General features: G+C 39.0%; 1 protein-coding gene across 1 annotated transcript in view; it reads left to right on the plus strand.

The window, feature by feature from the left end:
• The window catches only part of gmds (GDP-mannose 4,6-dehydratase), a 363,184-nt gene that overhangs the window by 286,696 nt on the left and 61,522 nt on the right, over window positions 1-14,966 (plus strand). Inside the window, 1 exon segment of the mRNA NM_001037253.1 lies at window positions 14,188-14,284. Within this exon segment, the coding sequence (NP_001032330.1) occupies window positions 14,188-14,284 (97 nt within the window).

Consider the following 14,966-nt stretch of genomic DNA (forward strand, 5'->3'; position numbering starts at 1 on the left):
AAAGTATGTATCCGGCATTTTTTCTGCAAGTATAAGATCCTGATGCAATCAAATGTTTATAGAAATGAGCTAGTATCATTAACTTAAAGAAACAGTAACACCAGAAAATTCAAAGTGTTATAGTTTATATAAACAAGCTGCTGTGTAGCTATGGGGGCAGCCATTTAAGCTGAAAAAGGAGAAATGGCATACTGGGATTCTTCAGAGCTTATCTGTTATCTACTTTGCATCCTGTGCTTAAATGGCTGCCCCCATGGCTATACAGCAGCTTGTTTACATAAACTATAGTAGCATTTCTGTAGCAAACAAAGTTTACCAGTGCAGGGCAGCAGTATATTATATTTTCCATTACTTGAACACACTTCATTTTTTGATGTTACTGTTCCTTTAAAATGATTAGTTCCGGTAGTGGATTTATGTTGACTAATCCTGTCCTTGGGACTTTTTGTGGTCTCTCCTGCATAAAGTAACCCACAAGAGAACTTTATTTATTACATGTGTAATACCCTATAATGTCACATCTTTTTCCAAAATGAGGAAATGTGAAGATTCTAATGACATGAGAACACTGTGTACACTTTAAAGGAAACATTACATTACAAACATAGGCTAGTGTCTGCTGTGGAGAAGTCATTCCAGTCCCCAAATCTGCCCTCACCTGACGGTCCTATAAATTATGGAGTCATATATAGGACAGAACTTTTACATTCTTCTATTTTCTAGGTCTAGCCAGGACACCCCAATGTTTATTAATGATTCTGCAGGATGAAAAGTATGTACAAATGGCATACATCTAGCCCCTGAATCTTTCTCTCTAGAATGCATCAATGACAAAACTTGATCCATCTGTCTTACTTTATGTAGTTCACTCTGGAGTAGATCCAATGGTAACCCTCTCTGTAAACATCTGTTCTCCTCCTCACTCACTATTCTCTGAACCTGGAGAAGTTGTGACCTAGGTAAAGAACAAATACACATCTCAGGATGAAACTAATTATATATTAACAAGTTATTATGATATGTCCTTTACAAAAAGATCAGTTAAAATGTTACCATCTCATATATACCATGGGGTCTAAAAATGTCACTGATGTTGCATACCTCCCAATATTTGAAAAACAAAAAGAGGGACAAAAAGACCATGCCCACTTTTGTGACTACGCCCCAATTAACACCCCATTTTTTTCTAAAAATACTCCTTTTATATAGTTGAAATGGTGGGATCAGATGCAAATGTGCTATACCCTCATACTGTACTACCTAAGGAAAACAATATAGGAACTCCTACATATAAAATACAAATATAGAGAGAAGGCAGTCAGTTATGTATGTATGTATAACTTTATTTATAAAGCGCCACAAGGGTACGCAGGGCTGTACAATCTTACAATATACAGAATTACACACAGGGAGGACAAATGTTATAATAAATATAAGTGAGTTATAACTATCTACCAGTGTTGCCCCCCCACAGGGGAGACAGTGCCCCCCATACACAGTGCCCCCCATACATAGAGCCCCCCAAACACAGAGCCCCCCATACACAGAGCCCCCCAAACACAGTGCCCCCCAAACACAGTGCCCCCCAAACACAGTGCCCCCCATACACAGAGCCCCCCATACACAGAGCCCCCCCATACACAGAGCCCCCCATACACAGAGCCCCCCATACACAGTGCCCCCCATACACAGAGCCCCCCAAACACAGAGCCCCTCATACACAGTGCCCCCCAAACACAGAGCCCCCCAAACACAGAGCCCCCCATACACAGAGCCCCCCATACACAGAGCCCCCCATACACAGAGCCCCCCATACACAGAGCCCCCCCATACACAGAGCCCCCCCATACACATAGCCCCCCATACACAGAGCCCCCCATACGCGCTCCGACTCCTTGCGCTGCTTCTCTCCTTACGTGGCTCCTTTCCCCAACTGTCCCGCTTTGAATCATATGCCATAGTAAGTTGTACAGTGGGTAAACTGGTATCTAACATCTCTTTGAAGCCCATTAGGAATCCAGCATCGCCCTTCCATACCACCAATAGTTTATCTATTCAGTGCCACCAATGCAGAAACAAATTACACAAATACGAATTTGGATGAATAGGCAATATTTAATTATGTATTGATGCAATCAGTTTGGTCCCATAAATAGATTGACCACATGCTTAAAACCAAATCAGCAGATTGATGGGCACCTTTGACCAATTAGAAAAGCCAAACAATCTTTTTTGTGTTTCCAAAACCCATAAATGGTCAGTATGATCTTCCTTTGTTTAGTTGGTCTTGTAACTTCCAGTGCTAATACTTCCAGATGTACAGTCATTTTGTATACAACATTATACTAAAATATATTAGTGGAGAAACATGGTAATCCATTTGCCAAAAACATACATTTCTTGCATTTTGGGTTCAGGCACAGAACTGCCTTCATGTGCTATTTTCATACATTTGTCTACAGCCTAAAGTTCTACAGTGCTGCAAGTGCTCAGCTGAGGGTGCAGACTGTTTACACAGCATAGTCTGCATAGCTTGACTGCAGATAATAAAATCAGGATGGTTTTGTGAATACTGTACCTCATTTACATTTTTATTGTTTATTATGTTTTTCAATTCACCTCCTTTTATCATCATTGGGCCCCCTGCTTCTACATACCAGGAGCAGCTGTATGAAACATACAAAAAAAACACTTGACCTCTAGACCATAGCATTGGCCAGAAGGCTTTTTAGTCATTGGCTGATCAAAGCCAGCCAGTCATATGTTCCTTGGAAACATGGATTAGAAAAACATCTAGTATGCATTAAAAGGGGCATAAGTCATTTTCTCCACCAACATTACAGTAGCAGATGATTTTTTTTTTCTTAGAAGAGTAGTAAAGTATTTATGCTTTAATAATGACTCGATACAGGAGGAGGCTGCTATAGGCTTTACAACTCACACACAACACATTTTATTATTGTGCATGACTATAGCAGCCTGTATTAAAGGAAAAAGCAAGAGTATTTTCCCAAGTGCAGATAACAAACTGTACCATAACTGGGCTAATAGCTTTATTTTTATATCGCTCTAGTGGGCTGAAACTGAACTTTAGGAGAAATCCGTCAGGAAGAGATATTCTTTGGGAAAGATTCTCTTTCCAGGAAACTAGAAGTACTACAGTATCTGATGTTTGTGAATTTTCCTAACTATTTTCCCAAACTATAATTTGGGGACGTCAGAACTCTTGGCTTGATTCCTGTTCCAGCTTCACTCGACCTCAAGCAAGTCATGCTATTTTCTTAGGTACCGAATGTTAGATTGTAAGCTCTATGTGACTGAGAAGCTTTTGGAAAATGCATTTAGGCTTAGTTTGGCAACAACAAATTAGATTACATTGCAGTGGTGAAATACTATCCAACACATTGTTTTATAGGAATGCTGATTAGCATTATTAGACTTAAACTGTAATTTACTGCAGGAAGGGATCAGGTCATCACTGTGAAGGTTACACCCTTTTGCTATCTTTTTTCTTTTTTTTTTAGCTAAATGTTTAGGCGTAATCCTCATGTCACATTACCACAGATGAATATATTACAAGAACTCAAGGTATTTTGTGTGCATATCATTAATCTTCCCTGAGACAGACATTTTTCTTTTTTTTCTGGTATTTCATGGCTTGGAGAAGAAGCTGGTAGGATTCCAGAATGAATCATTTTACCATCAATCTTTTATGCACATGGGAATAGATAGAGGTTAAACACTACCTCAACCTGAAGATGTGTAGGCTGCGGTTACTCTATGTGGAGGTCTCTTCATACAGTCACTTATAAAGCTCCACTTACACATGCACATTTATGGGAATTGTGCGTAAGCTCTAGGAAATCGATCTGCTTGTTTCTGCATAAATTCTTCTGCCTCCTCTCCTGGTTATTAGCAGTACTCTGTCAAGGAAAAGATATATTTGCGTCTGTAAACTTTCTGCCGTGAAGTTTTTTCCATTACTGTGTAACTTATGTCTGGTTCTTCATGCTGCAAGCAAGCACTGAGGCCTTGTTTTATACCAAAACTTCCTCCAAAAAAAATCAGTTGCCTCCATTTAGTCAGCTAATTTCCTCGGGGTATATCCTGAGGCAGGGCTGTCCATCTAGTGGCCCGCAGGCCAGATGTGTTTCTCTGCAAGTTTTTAATTGCCACCAGCATGCCTAAGATCTCCAGATTTTAGAATAATCTGGCACCTAAACAAGTTAAATTTGCCCACACAGGATGGAAAATCATGGACAACATTGTGTCTTAAAGGGGCTGCCCACCTTTAAATTCCATTTTATTATGATGTAGAGAGTGCTATTATGAGACAATTTGCAATTAATCTCCTTTTTTTATTATTTGTGGTTTTTGAATTATTTAGCTTTTTGTTAAGCAGCTCTCCAGTTTGCAATTTTAGCAGCTATCTGGTTGCTAGGGTCCAAATTACCCTAGCAGCCAGTCAGTAGTTTGAATAAGAAACTGGAATATGAATAAAAGAGAAACTGAATAAAGAAGTAAGTTATAAAAAGTAACAAAAACAATAAAATTGCAGCCTCACAGAGCAATAGTTTCTTGGCTGTCGGGGTCAGTGAAGGCTGTACCTGGTCAGTAACCCATGGCAATCTGGGTTAATTGTTTTGAATGGGATCCTGAAAGACTACATGGCCTAGAGGGAGCAATGAAACTTGTTTCTTGTAAGCTTGCAGCTATTCCTTTCCCTATGTTATTTAGGCCTTTGCACAGTCAAAACTTATTAAAGGGATATTGTATTAGTTCCCCCTTTTTTCTGTTTTTGTACATACTGAGGTTTAACTAATGCTGTGCAAATATAGTTGTTGAAAAAGGCTGTGCTGATCTCTCTATTTTATCCACTGTATTCAGATTTTTCCTATAAAGATCTACATGGTTTTTTGGTTTTTTTTGCTTCCTTGGTGTAAAATTTTTCACTTGTCAGTGCTGCAAGTTTCTCACCTGCAACTTGCTTTCCAAAGTTTAAACTTTTAGATGGTTGCCTTTTTTATTGGGCACCACTGGGATCACCTAAGTGCAGATGGAAAGTGAGTGTAGGACTGGCCAGACTAAAGATGACTTTGACATAGTTGGCCAGCTTGAATATATTGCAATATATGGACAAACAATGCCTGTTTAGTATAAAGGGGAGGGCATTTTTAGTAGCTAAATGAATGTCTTAAAGGATAATGACGCCCTTTATTTCCCCTTAGAATAATTTCCCTAAAATTACTCTAAATAGCCCCAAGAATAACATATCTTTCTCCCTGCATGAAGATTTATTTAGGTTCTCTGTTACAAGCAGCTAAAATGCATTCCTTCAGGGCCGGAACTAGGGGTAGGCAGAAGAGGCACCTGCCTAAGGCGCGAGGATAAGAAGGCACCAGACAGGTACCCCTTGTGCCTAGCCCTAGTCTGCGCTTCCTTGTCATTGCCCCGCCCCCACCCCGCAATGGCATTGCTCATGCACAGATGGGGAGGGGGGTTGCAAGGGCGAGGTGGCCAGCTGAGTGCCCATTTGGCTTGGCCTGCCCCTGCATCTCTTTTACCTGACTTCCTTGTTCAGCATGAATCTCTTCCCCCTTTTGTTTTCTGAGAACTCCTTCTCTCTCGACTATAAATTAAATTAATCAGGCATGTGTAATAGGCACCTCTTTGAGGTCATCCTAGTCGGAGAGAGAAGTTCTCAGAAAGCAAAAGGGGCCAGAGCTTCACATTATATAAAAAAGTAACTAAATGAATTGCAGTTCAGCTGCTTGTGATAGAGAAACAAAATAAATCTGAATGCCAGGAGAAAGTTATGGTTTTCTGGGGGTTGTACAGATGCGAGTTGGTGCACACCACTAACAATGATTATACCTGGGTGCAAGAGCAAATATACAGTAGTACAATAAAGCAAAAAAGTGTATGAATTTTGTGCTCACACCCTCATTGCACCCCTGTGTAATGGCTTAAAGGAGAAGGAAAGGCTAATAAAGAGTTAATCTCAAGCTGCAGGCATACCTTCAGTTCTCTCAATAATGCCCTTAAAGGGCAAGGAAAGGCAAAGTCACTTGGGGGTGCCAAAATGTTAGGCACCCCCAAGTGACTTTAATCGCTTACCTTGTACCCCGTGCTGGTGCCCCTGTTAGGAGAAAACAGCACCAGCCCGGGGTACCTGGAGCGTAGCGCTTCCTCCTTCCGGCTTCGTTCTTGGAACAACTAAGGACCGGCGCATGCGCAGTAGAGTTAAAAGCCGACTTCTCTGTTAAAATTCGGCTTTTCACTCTACTACGCATGCGCACGCGAGCGAACCCGGAAGTAGGAATCGCTACAGGTACCCCGGGCTGGTGCTCTTCTCTCCGTACAGGGGCACCAGCCCGGGGTAAAAGGTAAGCGAATAAAGTCACTTGGGGGTGCCTAACATTTTGGCACCCCCAAGTGACTTTGTCTTTCCTTCTCCTTTAAGACTCCCCATATTTCATCTGTTCAGATGATCAGAAGCCAAACAGGAAGAAAAAATGCTGAGATGTGTAAAGAAAGTTCCCATAATGCCTCACTCCTTTACAGACACCCAGACCAAGTGAACATGCTCAGTTAGCAAGACTATGGGTCAGCTTCCTGCTGATTGGCTCAGATCCACATTCCTAAGGGGATGGAGGGAGTTCTTGGCATTCTTGAGGGAGGGGGGAGCAGGAAAGAGCAGAGAACAGAGAGCTGCCTGTCTCTGGCACAGGAATTACAGACACGAGAAATCTTTTGACAGAGAAGTCAGTGCAGCGTTTCTGTAAGTGCTTATGGCTGTATTTACATAGACCTTTCTGATAAAGCTTACTTAGTTTTTACCTTTCTTTCTCCTTTAAAATTGTTTAGTGGTGAGTACAATCAGCCACTACAAGCAAACAGCAGGAGCGTGTTGGTTACAACTGGAAGACAAATGCTAGATTAAAAAACTTAAATTAGGTTTACAAACAATGAACAAAGACTATTTGTAAGATGTTTTAACTAAACATCCACTACAGTTTAGAAAATATTTATAATTTTAATGGTTCCCTTTTAACCAGCAGGCAATCAGGCATATTGGAATTAGCCTGATTTCTGTAAATGCTTCTGCATCCGCCATTTATCTATAAAATTGATAGTTTAGGTCTTTCAGCCACAGAACATAAAATAAAATAACGTTTTCAGGTAGCAACAAAACTGCCAGCCGATGCAATTCTCCATGCAATCAAAAAGGGTAAGATAGAGCTCTTAGAAAGACTGTGGCAATGTCAATAGATCACCAGTACTGTATATTAATTTTCTTTTGTAGTGTTCTGATTGGGAGACTATTAAAGATTTTTGATGGAGAAGTTGATACATGACAAGGGGACTCCTCAATTAACCATTCGCCTTGAGGCACCCCACTGAACCCCCTTGTTACATACCTTAATGAGGTAGAGATAAATGGCCACAGCATTTATTCACATTTTATCAAATAAATAGGACCTTGCCAGCCTAACCCAAGGCAATATTCTAAAGCTATAATTCCATAAGAGGTCGCTACTATGCTCTGCCGTTCCTCGCTGAAGACTTGAATGACTATTAGACTGCCTCTAGCTACAGAGAGGATGACCACAAACTCTGCTACCAGCAGGAGCTGCATTACCAACCATGAGAGAAGTTCAGCAGCCCTGCTGCCGGTGCTGGATCTGGATGATAGGAAATCCAAGCAGGCTGTCACCTAGCACAAGCAGTAATAGCATCTATATCTATCAATCCACCCTGCAGTCACAGGAGAGAACCTCCTTTATCCCTCTGCTAAAATTACCTGTGCAGTACTCTGGCTAGGTCCTACCGCTGCTGTGACAAATAAAACTTAAAATACATTATCATATATCCGCCAATTATGCTTCAAGAGGGAAAAAATTCCTTCCTGACCCCCCCGGCGATCGGAAAATTCCCTGGATCAAGCAATCGTAGTTAACATAAATTAAATACAATGCCGACTCTCGAGTTAATACCGTATAAAGATACAGAAAGCACAATATAACAATGCATTCAGGAAAACATTGACATTCAGTTATTAATCGATAATATGAAAACAAAAAGAAGAGAAACTCTTGCAAAAAAGGGGGAGGGTGGGTGGGATGTTTCTACCTGCTCAGAAGATAAGGAAGTAAGTGCTTCTTTTTCTGACATCACATCCCTCTCGTTCTCCGCCTCCCAGGCCAGCTTTCTCCTGCCTTAACTCTTTCCTTCTCACCTAATCACAGTTGAACCTAGTTCTGCCAATCTCTAAACATAAACCAGTGTAATCTGGCTGCTGCTTATAGCTCCAGGGCTTTCCTGGACAATTGGGTTCTAGTTATGCCACTGTAATGTGATTGTACAGTAGGCTTTGTGGGTAATGGTATACCTGTCAGTTGGTCATTGTTGTAAATGGAAGTTTTGTTATCACTCCTTAAAATGCTGTTCCAAGTATAAAGATTGATTAGAAAGGTGGCAGGTGATATTGGGGCCTAATACTCAAAAACTCACAATGTTATGACTTTATTTCCATTCCTGTATTTCAGTTTTGGATGACTATGTTTAAATTACATTGGATCACATTTGGTCTCTATGTAATTCATCTCCCATCCTCAGTGATGGAAATCATTTGGGTGACATGGGTTTGATTAGGGCTTCCCCTGCAATTCTCTGGGTTACTAATGGGTACGATTTTGTCAGACACATGTATGGCCAGTTGCTTGTGGCTTGCTCTTGCAGCCCACATACCCTGACTGGTGAACTGCATAATCTTAATTCGGCATTCTGGGGAAGATGGATTTAACACATTAACCTTATCAAAATGAGAGAAACTTGTGTCACATGGCATCATGGAGTAACCAAGGTTGAAAGTGGAGTGCTATTCCGTACTATATCTAATTGTATGACTAAAGTAAACATGAAAAAAACTCACCCTTCACTTGCTGCCTTCCTGGTTTGATTAGATTGCAATAGAAAAATCCCAGAGAGAAATAACTTTAGCAGATAGTATGCATCTTGGATCAGGAGGGAATAGTTGGATCTCAGTGCACAGCTCAGACTTGGGAAGAAGCCAACTGTGCTGTCTGAAGACACTTTCACACACTCCAGTGAATTGATGAGAACCCAGAGCAGCTTAAATGTACGTGTTTCCTGCAGAAATCATCTTGTAGACAACAAGTTCATGAAAACATTAGTGTAAGTTTCTGTATGGCAATGTATAGAATATACTTTCCTTTCTTTTTGCATTATTAATTAACTGTTTTATACAAAGTAACTATGCTGTACAAAATTGTTCCCTACTTCATAGCACCAACCGTGTGCATGGAAATAGGGCATAGATCCCTTGGCGAGGGGTGTAACAAATATATGCAATTGTCTGAAATATCCCTTATCTTCACCATATGGAGCTGAGGATATTCTATAAAAGTAGGGGTTCTGGGGAAAAATTCAGTCCTGCCCTATAGTTCCCTGAGTTGATGCCTTCCATCCAGTGATCGTGGAATTTACATTTTCCTGGTTACTGTCATTGATATTTGCCTGGGAACTGTAATTCGAACAGTTTTTGCTGTGGAAAAATCCAAGAGTAGCAGTTCATGAGATGATGATCATGCTTGTAAAAATTTAATTGTCAGCACTGTACTGTATGTTTAACTGCACATGTTCCTACACAGACCGTCAGCATGTGTTTTTATTGTGTCTTATGAAATACGCATGCTGTGTGGCTGCATAGTTTTTACCGCAAACTTTTACAATACATTTTTATGAGACTCCCTTTTTACAAGGAATGTTGAAAACCCCTTAGAATACTCCCTTTTCAACAAGGAGTGTGGGGGGGTAGAATTCATAAAGCCAAAGTAAATTTACTCCAGAGTTGTAACACATTGAACCCTTTCTGCAATTATCTATGACCAGTCTATTGTAATAACAAGACAAATTTCATATTGTTTGCTAAATGGTAACTACTGCAGAGCAATATTTATGCCTGTCTTTCCCACTATGTATCAATAATACTATCAAGAGTACTGCCTGATGGCAATCATGAATTTTATAATTTTACTACTACTTGTAAAATGATCTGGCCCATGTACATCCATGCAGGGCTATAGGGAGATTTTATCAGACGTGGTATTTTGGAATGCGTCTTTGCTGTTTACTATAGGATGCACAGCCTCACCTTTCTGAGTAGTGAAGAACCTTTCCTGCAGAAGTAAGAGAGAGCAATGTAGCCTCACAGGCTGCAGGGGTCAATGACCCCCATTTGACAGCTGAAAAGATGTAGCAAAGGAAGGACAATTATTCAAAAACTATAGCAAATAAATAATGAAGACCAATCACAAAGTTGCTAGGGCATCTTATAACATACTAAAAGTTAACCTAAAGGTGAACCACCCCTTTAATAGGAGCGACTTGTTATTTAGCTGTGCAGTATGTGATTATGCCCTGGCTTCCTCGCAGTATGCAGAATGCCTATATGTAAACTTATGATGATTGTTAAAAAAATACTAGTATTGAGCATGGTTGTTCTGAAATCTACACAGCAAAGCTTTTGGCATGTTTTGTAAGTCTCCCTTATTAAAGTGTAATGTTGAAGTATTATTTGTGGCATGATTTTTCAGTTATCTGATAAAATTACACATAAGCAGTTTTCTTAGCTAAATGATACCTAAGCATATCTACAGTAATGATTACACCCATGCAAAGTAGAACTCTCCCATTTTCCTATGCAGTTCCAGCTATGAGGGCAGGGGTGAAATCTCTAAAGAATCTTTTAGTAACTAAATATAAACTTTTATAGGCATCAGGGAAAACAGCATTTTTTGTATTAATTGGTCTCAGAGTCATTTCCTACTCTAGGCATCCAGACGCTCACTAGTGAATCCCCCTCATGATGTAAGCACATAGTAGCCCATGCATAGCTTGGGTTTGTTATGCAAACTAGATTACAGAGAATATACTCAGAAAGCATTAGAAAGAAACAGTACAGAGTAACATTGTTAGAGGCTTCTTTTCAAATGCAGCTTATTTTTACACACCTAAATATGAATCAATTATTGTCCGTAGCTAAATAAAACTAGTAATACAATTTCCTCCTAACACTAATCTATCGTTTATACTGAACTATAATAAAACATGTTATTTGCATACTGGATAAAGGTGTTGACATCTAACGATAGGTAAAAAAGGAAATTACTATTTGTAATTACTATCATTAGAACGCTGGAAAGAATGCAAATGCCTTCCAAAAAGGATTGTCTTATGTTGGTGTTAAAAGTAGCTGTTAAGCAATCAATAGATTCCTGGGGAACTTGGGGTTTGGTATTTGTGGTCGGATCACCATAGGCCTCTTCCTAAAGTAAGATTTGCTTGATTGGCGAGGCTGCCAAACAAGCAAATCTTTCCCCTAATATGCCCACCTTGGGTGGGCGATATTGTGCTAATGCAATTGTTTGGCTCTTGGGTCTGAAGGTCGTGTTCTTTCTAACCATTTTAATGATTTAAAATAAAAAGGTGTTTTTACTGAGGATCAGCTTGTGCTCCGCTTCCCATCTTTTGTTCATCATTCATATCAGTCCCTACCCCTGTAGATTTTACAATCTAAGTCCCTATCACATTCACACACAGTAGGGTCAGTTTTATCAGGAGCCAATTAACCTGCCAGTATGTTTTGGATTGTGGGAGGAGAGTGAAATACATTGAGAAACCCCACAAACACACAGGGAGTAAATAATAAACCTCTTGCAGACAGTGCTAAAGGCAGAATTGAACTCAGGACCACAGCACTGTGCACTTGGCCACAGGGCATAATTAGCAATTTTTATTGGAAGAGAAAAGACAAATACAGTACCTAAATTTATCCCACAAAGTCACTATAGTATCTAACTATATTACAATATAATTACACTGCGGGCTGCTGTACTGTACTTTGTTTTTGAATGTTTTTTCCTTAAATTTCATTTAAAATTAAACTGCCTATAATTTAGCATCTGATTTACTATCTGTTGTTAATATTTTACAAACTGTACCAATGCATACCAACTGTAAAAGCTACATTTTCATTTGCTCTCAATGTTTCAGCATTCAGCCACGTTTGATTTGGACAAACTGGCATATCTATGAGATCTAATAAATGTGTCGATTTGTTAACTCTTTCCTGACTGTCTGAATGTTAGGTCAGGTTTGCAGGCTAGCCCCTAGAATTCACTACTGTTGCATTCCAGGAAGTTCTATACAGATGATAGCTCAATGTGTAACCACTTCACCAATGTGTGATATGGTGCTCTGCAGGCCAGCTGGACTACAAAGAAGATTCATCTAAAGATGTTCACAAGCAGGTGCATGGGTTACATTGTCTAGTTTATGGGATCAGTTGGTCACAATTTAATTTAGTCCCTTTGTACCTCAACAGCTGAGAAGCTACCCAGTGTAACTTTAGATTTAGGCTTAATCTGATGAGAGTGTGGGGAATAGTTTTCAAGAAACAAAACGTTAACATAAAGAGCTGCTTATTAAGTGGATGTAATAGTTGCATATGGAGCACCATGAAATAATTCAAAAGGAAAAACCTGCAACAAAGCAAATGCAAACCAACGTGCACCCGTGGAAAGTTTGCTTTGCAAATGCATGAAACTTTCTCCCACAATACATGGTTGTCTGTCCCCTATTTCAAAGGGGGATCTAAATTGTATGCAACATAAATGCAGCAGCCACGCGACATAGAAATGTAATGGTTCATGAATTTGGTTTGTGTATAACTGCCAATACAAACGTTCTTACTCTTCATGATATAATGTAATACGGATGGAAGGCTATATACAAGTTAGTATAAATCAATAACTGTCGTTATGTATAGTTGTTTCACATTTAAGGACATTATGTTGCGTTAAGGTTTTTAACCCCAAATAAGCATAAAGAAGCTGCCAGAATTTACAAGATCTGTGTAATATACAACATTAGAAAGTGCTTTCTATTGCCATTAACCATACTTAATATTAACATTTTGTTGCACAATTAATGGCAATAAGCAAGCAATAAATAGACAATCTTGGTTTCAGGTACATCTCAAAGCAAACTGTGCTTGTTTAGATACTCTGTTGGGATCTCTTGCTGTTATACTGAGTGTGCTGGCCTTTTATTGTTTCTACAAGTTCTGAAAATCAGCATGAGACAAGTTTTGAGAAGATGGATAAATGACAAATATGATGACAGTCCTGACCTATGTCCTCTCAGTTGCCATGAAGATTGTGATTTCAGGAAATATATTTTCTACTTTTAAAAACTGTATTTTACCCACTCAGTTTTAGACAGCCGTGATCATTGTCTGATATATTTTGTTGTGATGGAGCCAATGCTTGCCACCTTAAAGGATTATTGTGCCATAACCATACCAATTTTCATTAACTTTTCTCTAAAACAAATGTCTTTTGTGTGAACTCAATTTATTTCGGAGCAATCGATTTATTGCCGGGTACCAAATTAAGCCACACATAAGGGTTAAATATCCATAATTTTGTTACCTGGATTCTATATCTATTTACCATTAATGCCTGTTTAATTATTACAAAAACATCCTATAGCCTTAGCTTTGTTGTTGTATCTCGCATACAAGAAATTGGCAATGTAATGTATAGAGTTTTCTTCTAAAGCCCCTTGAAGGGTAAAAAACAAAAAGGAAAATGTATACTAGGCATTTTTTGCCATATATTGCTTCTTCTCTAAACTATCCTTCAAATAGCATTCCTGAATACTAATAAATTAATTTTGTTCATCAAAATATTTTTCTCAGATAAATATCAGAAAACTATCTTAATTATCTTAACGTAATTAAGTAACATGAAGTACCAAGACGTTCGTGTAAGTATAGGCTCTGTAGCAGAACACTTCCAAATTCTTTTTTATTTACAATGTGGCTAATAGGTGTTTCTTTTAACAAATACATCTACTCCTCACAACATAAGATGCACAAATTGACAGTTTCACACTTGACAAGAATGTAATAACTTTGGAAGTTTTTCTTGTAACATTTTAGCATTGGCCTTTGTTCTTTTTGTTAATTAGTTTACACACTCCTGGGGAGAAGGGAATTTACACTGCGCTTGGGGTGTGAAGAAACAGCCAAATGCTTCCAGCTTGGTATGTGCTTGTGAAAGTAGCCCCCTGTTCCTCAAATGTTTATCTTCTTTTCAGGTGGGAAGGCAAGAATGAAAATGAGGTGGGACGCTGCAGTGAGACTGGGAAGATCCATGTGAAGGTTGATCACAAGTACTACAGGCCTACTGAAGTAGTAAGTTGGAAAATTCCTCCCCTCACCCTTTTTGTTTGATAATGAATTTACTGGGGGCATTCTTGCCAGTGTTTGGCCAGCTGTTTTAGGGAGATATTAAACTCCTGCTGCCAAGGTTTAAGCCTAGCCACATGGGCTCATTAATAAGGAACTGAGTGTTCAAATAAAAATGAATGCCTCTTTAAAACATATTTATTTTGCCTTTTCCACATGAAGCATACCAGTGTAAGTAAAACTCATGTAATATCCCTTAAACAATTGTTTATAATATCAGTGAAATAAAAATATGTTAAAGGGCTGTAAGTAAATAGTAAGCATAATTTAGCCTTTAGATCAGGAATATCCAGCTGGGGGCTTGTGGGACAGATGTAGCCATCCAAAGTCATGTTTAATATTTTTTAGGTATGTATTTCTAGGGCACTGTGACTTTATTATACTCTGGTGCTCAAATATATAGTATATCATATAATCAGCCTACTTTGTGGATCAACTTGGGCAGCATTGCTTTAGATGACATTGGTAAAACCAGTAGCACTCCTGATTAATATTTAGGTAACATACCTGTTAGCTATGCCTTATTGTTGCTGGTAAGCTTAAAATATCCTGTTTTAAATCTACATTAAGACATCAAGTATTTTGTAGGGTTTATTTATTTTTATTTTTAACTAAGATCTGCTGAACA

Source organism: Xenopus tropicalis, chromosome 6 (assembly GCF_000004195.4).
Source record: "Xenopus tropicalis strain Nigerian chromosome 6, UCB_Xtro_10.0, whole genome shotgun sequence".
NCBI classification, from domain to species: Eukaryota; Metazoa; Chordata; class Amphibia; order Anura; family Pipidae; genus Xenopus; species Xenopus tropicalis.